The 9847-nt window shown below is 40.3% G+C and overlaps 1 protein-coding gene across 1 annotated transcript in view; it reads left to right on the top strand.

Moving 5' to 3' along the window:
- Positions 1 to 4790: 4790 nt before the first annotated feature.
- ARHGAP28 (Rho GTPase activating protein 28) overlaps positions 4791 to 9847 on the top strand; it is a 76802-nt gene continuing 71745 nt past the window's right edge. Inside the window, exon 1 of the mRNA XM_051773456.1 lies at positions 4791 to 5123. Coding sequence (XP_051629416.1) covers positions 4993 to 5123 — 131 coding nt within the window. The 5' untranslated portion in view covers positions 4791 to 4992. The remainder of the gene's footprint in view (positions 5124 to 9847) is intronic.

The following is a 9847-nucleotide window of genomic DNA, read 5'->3' as shown; positions in this document are numbered from 1 at the left end:
TGCTAAGCAAGAAGCTACACAAAGTTGCCCAAAGAATTCTTTTTCCATGCTTTTGTATCTTTTTTAGGATAAAAGAATCAGTAGTAAATCACTCAATAAAAAAATCACCATGTTAAAGTTCACCAAAATGTGATGTATATTTAAATTGAGCCTGGGACTGAAAAATGTGAGGCTATATTTAACAAAGATGAATGTTTTGTTTCATACTTTAATTAAAAACCTTTGCAAAACCACAAATTACCACAATACCTGATTTCTATTCTCTTTGCTTAAACAGGCTTGTTAACTAACCTTTTTGTAAAGGATAAGAAACAGTTTTCTCAGTGTCATTTTTATTCTCAGTTTGAAAAGACAAAGCAGAATAACAAAGATTTTCCCTCCGATTTTGTTTATGTTTTGGCTTATTAATTTTTCAGTGTTATAAAAGCAGTGGATATGTTTTGGTACTACTGATGAATCTCACCCATTCCCTCACATTCCCAGCTGCCCACACTGAGGCACACAAACACCTCACTTCTATAGTGGAAAAAAAAATAGACTGTAATTCTTCTGGCATCACAGGAATATATGTTCAGAAGCAAACCCAAGCATTAGACACTATCCTTCCTGATGCATAAAATGATCTGAAAGGAAATAGACCTCAAGCCACAGTAAAAATTCTCCTGACACAAGAGTCAGCCCCTTCCCAGACACTTTTTTCATGGGAATTGGTACTGAGCAGTAGAAGATGCAAACAGCACTGACCTTGACTTTTATGCAATGCTGTGGCACTCATGTTTTCAGGCTGTCCAGGTGCTTTTAGCCCACATCAACTCTGTGGTATGGTGGGGCTCTCTGGTCCCCATCCTTAGAGCATCTCTCCATCCAAATGAAAAATTAGAGAGAAGTAAGGGATACCCCTCCCCCCCCCAAAAAAATAATGGAAAAGTACAGTGGTTCTGGATTTGGTTTCTTTCACACAGACAGATACAAAAGTTATTGCAAGACACAGTACAGATTTACTGCCACACAGTACTAGGATGACATTTTTCTGTGTATTGCTCCATTCTATTTCCTTTGATTTCATCAGGGAAAAATGCTGTGTTTTAAACAGCTTCCTTATAAAACTTAATCTAACCCAAGTTCACAATACACTGGTCCAAAATCAATTTCAAAGTTTTGCTAATTTTGTCCAACTTTGTCCTGGATAATTTAAGGTGGAAACAAGAAACGAAATTCAATAACCAGAGATATTTTTTTTGTGATTTGTAGTTGAAAGGAGAATTTTGCACTTTCCAGGGCTCTGTGGGTCTACTCTTATAATATAATGGCGTATGCCCCCACCATCCCAGGACAAGAACCCCTGGCTGACAATCTCATTCCTCTCAGTGAGAGCCCCCCTTAGACCTAACTAGAATAGATGCTTAAAATCCATGTGAAACCATTATAAATCCCTTTCCAAGCAAAATATATTAAATGTTGCCCATCATCATGCTGTCCAAATTATTATTAATTATTTCTATGTAAATACATAAATGTTATTAATAACAATGACACCTACTTTTTCATTTCAGTAAGCTTTAACTAGTGACTTTCTGTGTGTTTATACTTTTTGTATATTGCTCTCACAGATATATATGCAGATATACTGCTATGACAGAGGAGCTGAAGGCTTGATCATACAACTATATAGCCACTAACTTAAATTTCTGAAGTAATTGGTTAATAAAGGTTTCTCACTCTTAGTTCTCAAAGTTTGGGCCCACTGATCCATATATAATTATTTTCATTAATTATTTTGCCAAATGTGTGAAAGTGAAAAGCACTCCCCTTGACACAAGCACAACATAAAATTTGAAAGCACAAAACCCTTGCCTACCAAACCCAAGGCAGCTGCTTGCGGGACTGTTGGCCACAGACATCCTACAGACTCTTCTCTTGCTGCACCTTCACTTTACTGCTTGCCACCACAAGCACCCTCACAATATTTTATTTCTCACTGAAATGGCATTTCCATAGTACTTGAAAGGTCTGGGAAGCTCTCAACTATCCGAAAAGACAGTTAGAACTGTCACAGTCCTGAGTACTTCACAATCTAGTGTTAAAGGAAATCTTGTAGAAACACAAACATGTTGGATTAAAATATTTCCCTACTTGTTTCTTTATAAACCAGGAAAATAAATTCTCTATTATCTAACAGAATTGCACAGATAGAACTGAAGGAGGAATCCAGCCTATGTTGCCTTGTACCTTTTTCTTATGGCTGTATCACTAGCCCAGGTAAAACTTTGTTTGATGGTTGATGTGTATCTCTAGTTGATTTAGCATAATTTTTGGGTTTCAATAATATGGAGATGCCTAATCCCAAGAGCCACTAAGCATATAAATATTTTTAGCTCTAGGTTTGATATATGTCTTTTGGCTGATTAGTTTTCAAAATATGTATTTGTACTTGGGCCAAATAGTCTGCCATTTCCATACAAGCCTCCAGTTTGTGCACCAGCACTTTATAAATCTCCAAGTAAAATCTTCCATGTTTATTTTTCTTAGAGAGAAAATCCCATTTAACAAGTGTGGGCCTCCTTTCTTTATATGCATTTTTCTATTGAGATGGTATGTGTATTCTTTGTAAGTCACTTTGGTGTTTGAGGTATTTTATCATGCAAAGAGAGGAAATAAAAATAATACTAAAAATATATTGCATTTCTACTATGGGTTTTATCTACACATAGCTTAAAGTACATAACCATCATTTTTTTGTCTGATGGTACTGGAGAAAGACTAGTGTTATGAGGCTAGGAAGGGGAGAAAAGAGACTTTCCTGGAGTTGCAGCCAATATTTTGTCAGCATCTGATCTGAAGGACACCCACTCCCTTTCTGATGGTGTTTGGTGCTTTCCACTATGTGTGCTTCTTTGAGAGTTTAACTCCTTGAAATAAACTGCGAACAATGTCCTTAAAGTGTGTCAGTAGATATTTTATAACATATATATAGATTTTTTTTCTCTCATTTTTATATATGCATTTTGGCTGATTAATTTTCAAAATATCTATTTGCAGTTGTGCCAAATGTAAATTTCTATTTATAAGAAGGTTACTCACCTTCTGGTGCAGGAAGGAGAATATAAAGCCAAAGTAGGAAGGGAAAAGAATGGCACTGGCAGCAGCATCCCTGGTGATCCAGAAGCCAGGCATCAGTCTGGCATTCAGTCAGTGCTCCACAGAGTTGGGATATGAGATCTATCATGGCCTTGATCCTAGTTTTTCAGGCCCTATGCCTTTCCTGAATACCCCAGTAATCACAGAGCACTGGTTATTCCATTCATCCCAGTTCTCACTGGCAGCACCATAGTATATAGTCTTGATGCCATGGGCAGTGATGCCTCCAGAGGTAGCTCAGAGCCTTCTCCTTCATTTCTAACATATGTACGTGGCTGCACGGAGGCTTCCAGAGGGCCTCCATGCTGCCATGGAAGCACCCATGATTTTATCCCAGGCAACCTGGCTTTAAAATATTTAATCCAGGATATCTTAACAGCATAGCAAGAGCAGGCTTAGAGGCTCTTTATGTTCAAATATTTATGCTTCCTGGGTGAGTCTGGCAAGAAGTGCTGCCAAGTGTACTGTTATCAGTGTCCTATACTGGCTAATTTAAAATTAACTTGGGCACTGCCTACATGAGTCGCAGCAACGTATTTGACCGAAACCATCATGTCCTTCCAGGCAGGATACAGTGTTCAGGGAGAAGGTGAAGGTGAGATGAATAATTTTTAAAACCTGAGCTACTTCACCAGCTGGAGAGACTGACAGTGTAATTTAGGCAACTGTATAGCAGAGAGGCAACTGTATAGAGAGAGCACCCTCACAAAAGAGGGATGTGAAAGAGGAGCCCAACAAACATTTTGTAGAGTACCTACGCTTGGGATGCTGCTGGCAGCTGTGACAAAGGTGAATGGAGGCTGGTGTTTCGCACGCGTTCACAAGGTGCTCAGAGAGCTGTGGTCCACAGAATAAAATTAGGGACATCCATGATTTCATAGGCAGGACAATAGTTTTCAGGAATTGGCATTTATCAGAAACATTTCTTTGAAAAAAAACCCCAAACACTGAAGAAGTGGGAAAGGAAACTAAAGTGATGTGTGAACTTTCTCACTTTGTCTATAGAGTTTTCTCTGGGTGTTACTCCAGAATTGGACCCCAATATTTTTTCTTGAGTATTTATTTTTGAATTAAAACTACCATATTAGTGTACAAAGATCAAGGTAAATCATGAAAAGATATCAAGCATCTCGGTGTGTATTTATTTACGGGATTGTTCCAGATGAACACAGACAATTATAAAAATAATTCGCTCATTTCCCAGTGCCTTTCTAGTAATGTACACAGCCATATCAGGGAGAATCTAGCTAAAATGCTTAATCTGGCTTCAGAAGAGAACAATTTTGGTTCCCTGCTACAGAATGATCCGGCACACAGGAAATCACAGCTTCTGCTCCTTGATGATTTAAACCTAGTAGAGCCCACTCGGTTTCTGAATCTCTCCTCTGAGACTCCCTGCTCTACCAAACTATGTTTTGTGTTTGAGTAGTACTCTCCACTCATCTGGCTGCATAACCAACAAATAGTTTCACTTACACAAGACTGTTTCAGAAGCAGGATGAGTATTAAGAAATTTGCTGTTAAAAGGAAACAAGAAAAAAACGCACACAAGAAGTTTTCTGGGCAGTCACTCAGTGCCGTACAGGATTATCTCAGGTTTCCAGTTTCCTAGGAACGTAGTAACTTCCCCGTGGGTTGTTTTGTGGGCGGTGTTTTTGAATATATGCTAATTCAGCTTTCCTGACAAGGAGAGGAGCCGTGTCTCAGTTACACAGTTCTCCTGACAGCCGACAGTGGCGAGCGGCTGCTGCAGAGTCAGGCTGGTGGTCCTGACAGGTTCGCTCGCCCTTCCGTCGGGGCCCGTCAGCACAGCCCTGTCGCTTCTGTCACCAGCAGCGGGGCCGACATGTGCCTATGACCATGGAGATGAAGGACTCGGGCAGCGTAGTCCTCACAGCCTACCATCCCCACAGCCCGGCCAGGATACCGGCCATGGAGCAGAGCTTTCTACAGGATATCCCTCCCAGCCATTCACCCGCCAGCAGGTAAAGCCTGAGGGACGGGGACCGGTGCCGTGTCCTGATGTTGTGCCAGTGTTGGACGTGAGGTTTGCTGGCTGTGTGACAGCCTGAGAGCATTTGCCGACCACTCGGCCACTTTGCGAGCGCTTTGCTGGCGCGCAGTTCTCGCCTCCACCGGGGAAGTGATTCAGGGCAGGGCTGCGGGTCAGGGTTGGGAGGGGGGAAACGCGAGTGCTTATTTTAAATCTTGTGAGTCAACAGATCACACCAGTTTCCTGCCCAGGATACTCTCAACAAGACAATCCCCAGGAAAAAAAAGTCACGTGAATCAGGCTTCTGCTCAGGTCGTTTAGCACTGTGTTACTGAAAGTGAGATGGCTGGGCTGGCTGAGCTTGGCGCTCAGAAAGTTGATTCTGGCTTTGGTTTTAGAGGATTATTTAATTCCTTCTCCATTCACCAACCAGGTCAGGACCAGTCTCTACTTTTTTTCTTTTTTTTTTCTTTTTTTTTTTTTGGTGAAATTGCAGTTGCTGCTTTGCACACCCACATGCACACAGTGGGAGACTGCATAATTAAAAACTGAGTCTAAATTAAGAAAATTCTTTTGTGTTGCAGGAAACGAAGTATTGTCTTAATTAATGCAGTCATGTATATGTTTACCTCCCTGCCCTGTAAGAATGCCTGTATTTGTGCAGTTCAAAAACTAACAATCTGGGCAATATTATTGTTTTAGAAAATCCGATCTTTCTCTCCATGCATGTCTGAGTTTTGCAATTTTCTCCAAAGTGGTATAAAAGTTCATACTGTAAAAAGTTGAAGAAAGTAGGAAATGCTACTTTGTGGCTTGACTGAAAAAATAAGAACTGAAGTCTGAGGAAATAGCAGATGGCATTATACCCAGGAATTAAGTTTGTGTCTTCTCTTAATATAAATGATGAAATTTACTTTATATTGTTTATTTATAGCCCAATAGCTGTTTTGTTTTCAATGTCATTATTTAGATTAGCTACATTTTCCTGTTCTTTGTGTGTTTCCCTGGCTGTCTCATAAAGATAACTCCTTTGTTCTGTTAAACTTGTTTGAGAGCAGTACCAAAATACGCAATTTCGTATTAAGAAAAGAAACAGATTCTGAGTTTTTAGATGCAATAAGAATGGCATTTGCTACTCAAAACTGAGAGCAGTGGTTTGGTATTGGGTTACTGGGGAGCATGCAATTTCTTGCTCTAGGAAGAGCACTAAACTCAATCTCTCTTTAAGTTTGTGAGCAACAGAAATGTGGTGATTTGCTGTTTTTCTTGTAGGTGTGCTAATTGTTTTAAAATGTTCCTTCAGCTTAAGGTCAGGGTGTATGAGGGTTTAAATCACATACATAAATCACATATGTATCACCTACAAAAAGCAGAAGTGCAAATTACAGTTCCTGAAAGAAAAAACAGAAGAGGATCCTGGCATTTTGATGGGGAACGTGTTTTGGAAGCTCGTGCCATGAGGAAAAGCCCTATGTCTCTCTATACATCTATATATCCATATATCCATAAGATTTTGGTGCTGTCTCCCCTTTCTTGTCCTCAACTCCCTGCAGCTGTCTGATAGCAACAGCCCAATTCTGCCATATGGGCAGTCAATGGCTGTGTGAGTTTCCAAAGCCTGTTCAAGAGACAGATTTTATTAACACAGCATGCAGTCCTCTGGAATGCAGAACCCATGAAGGCAAATGCACTGAGTGTTTTAGCAAATGGTAAAATAGGCTCTGGCTTAATCCCTACTTCATCTTCTAAGAACTCTTTCCTGTACTGCATTTTCTGTATAGTTTCCTCTGCCGCCATCCCAATGCAAGAAGTTTTATTATAGATTCTGTATGGTGTACCTTGATCCCAGGGGCAGCTACCAGCACTATGGCATGCTAACTCCTTAGCTCTCCAGGAAAATTATTCAAAAAATCATGAAAAGAACAGAGGTGTCACCTGTTTTTTGTTTGATAACAAAAGTAGTTGGGACCCATAGCCTGACTTTCCTCTGAAGTCAGCTAGGTTAAGTTAGATGTACTCTAATGAAGTCCATACTTGAGATATATATCTGTGAGAACAGAATGAGTCTTGGATATTAGCCTTTGATTTGATAAACTGCTGACAAGTTCTCTCTCAACTTAGGAATCAAGATACTTCATTTTCCTTCCTCTCCTCCTAGCATTTCTCTTACTTTAGAGTAATGCACCATTTATATCAGAAGAACAGCTCCACTCACCAGAGCCAGGCTTGGATGTGTCCTCCAGCTGTTTTCTCTTGCAAAAACTTTCACTTTGGGAACCTACTAAGTAGAGGTTTATCACAGAAAGGGGAACCTAATGCAGCCTTATTCGGCATTTAACTGCACTGCTTCCCACCATTGAAAAAGAGACTGATAAAAAAGAAGGAAAGACTTAAGTAACCATCATGAGCTGCAAAACAAATGAGTAATCTTAAACACTCTTTGCAGTCCAGCACAAAGCTAAGAAGCACATGGACACCAAAGCTTACACCAGCAGATGCATCAGACCACTTGTATTCACATCCCTCTGTAACTCTTGAAGGGCCAACCAGGCAGGCTGTGTGCATGTCTAAAACACACTGGCAGCATCAGGATCAGCATGAAGTATAGCAGATGCAAGTATTTTCATTCATAAGCCCAGTGGGTATATACCCCATTATAAGTTAGGGGGTATTAGCTGCTGGGCTGTAAGGGGAACGGGAAAAAATTTGCTTTAGTTGGTTTGAATGGAAGGTGCATCAGTGTGCAAGGAAGGATAGAGAATTCATAGAAGTAATGAAAGGGAAAGCTGGATGAAAGTTTGACTGCACAGTGATGCCATCACCAATCTGCAAAGGAGAAATCTAGCTTCCAAATGTAATGTTGGATAACATCAATAAAAAGGTTAAGAAGAGGGACCACAAATTCCAGCCATTCTCCAGAACAAGAGTTCATCCAGGGGACTAAAGATAGCAGTACTTAAACATCTTTGCCTCAGTGATCCATATTGTTCAATTTTATCTTTCTCCTTTTTTTGCATCTTGCAGACTTACTTAACCAGTTCTGTACATGGGGTGAGCCCTGAAAACTGCACTGTTGAATTTCCTAGAGGTCCAGGAGAATTCTCCAGCAAAACTTCCCTTTAATTCTGCTAGTGTAACTAGCAAATTCATTTTCCATTTTTCTCATGTAATATTAAGGTCCCTTTCCTTTGCTTGCCATCTGCTTAGCATGATTGTAGTTGTTGATAGCATTTACTTTGGCCATATCTTTTTTTTTTTTTTATTTATTGCTTGTAAGAACAAGGTGTTGGGGAGATCTCTGGTTTTTTTGCTTGGCAGTCAGGCTAACTCTATAGCATATGAGTATAGTGGGAAAGATTGCTGCTCTTGTGGGACACTCATTATTCTTTTTTAATTCCATTTATTAGAACACAGATGTTACAAGTACCAGTACCAAAGACACTGGAATATCACACTGCCACTTTCAATACAGATACTATCTCCATGCAAAGGTGAAAGTGCTGATTTATGTTATATAATGGTGAACTTTCCCATCCTCATTTCAGAGAATGAAGGACTTTGTTGTTGTGCACAAATACTGCTCCTGGATTATATAGAGGAAAAGCGGGGCCATGGCCATATGTCTTCCTCACATCCCCTTTTTATCCTGTTAGGAGAAGCTAGGAGGAGTTATTCCTGTGCTCAGAGGAAACAGGCATGACCTCTATGCCAAATGGCCAGCGAGCTCTCTAAGGTAATTATGCAATTAGGGGAAGACAAAGCATTCCTAAGTGAGTCATGCTTAAGCTTTCCTTGACTCCAGTATAAGACTTACTAAGTTCCTCTACCAGTTTGCTAGTAGCATATCTACCAGCAAAGAACTCATCCTGCACTGCAAATCACAGATACTTTTGCTGCAATGAGTGGCTGTTGCTAATGGGTGCATGAAATAAGAATCAGAGGAAAGAAAATGCACATTTATGAGCTTAGTTCCTGCTGAATGGGATTAGAGCAGCTTTTAAAGTGCACATCAACCTTTTTGTACATGGAGCAGCCTCTGTAATCAATACTCATGCAAAGAGCAGCATATATACTACCAAACCTAGGAGCCTGCTACATAGGTAAAGGGCAAAGTGGATTTCAGCACCGTTGATCAATGCAGCCAAGACCCCTTATTAGCTTCTTCCCTAGTCAACTGCAAGTCTGGTACTTCCAGTGTTTTCAGATAAATGTCTTTCCAATCTCTTTACATTCAGCATGTCTCCCTCCTCCTACTGTCGGAGGGGTGACTTTCAGGCAGACATCACTATACTGTAGAGTCAAAAAAGAATAATTTCTATATTGATTGAAAGATACTGTGTGGATTGAGTTACCTGCTGGCAGATCTAAGACTTGCAGATTTGGGGCCAATATTAAAGTCATTACACTTTACATTTTAGAAGAACGGCACCAGATTGTTTTGTAGTATTCATTCCCCCTTGCAAGCCCCAAGATACTACAAAAATATGTGAGGCTGAGGTAAAGTGTCCTGAAATTATGACTGCATCCCTGGAAGGAATGTAACTGGAGGAGGAGCCTTTATGCACCAAAATTTGTTTTGTGACAAGAGGATCTGTGTGAGTTCAGGTTTTATCCCAACAGAAGCAGATTTTATCATACTGAAGTGAGGTCTGTATACCCTGAGGCTGGGTGATCTGGGTTGGATTTCTGTCAGCACAGATTGAGCGGCTCCTCTGC

The sequence above is a fragment of the Manacus candei genome, unplaced genomic scaffold, assembly GCF_025592945.1.
Source record: "Manacus candei isolate 608988 ecotype Guabito, Panama unplaced genomic scaffold, ASM2559294v1 h1tg000008l, whole genome shotgun sequence".
Classification (NCBI taxonomy): Eukaryota; Metazoa; Chordata; class Aves; order Passeriformes; family Pipridae; genus Manacus; species Manacus candei.
The sequence above is the reverse complement of the archived record's forward strand: the minus strand, read 5'-3'. Positions and strand labels throughout refer to the sequence as shown.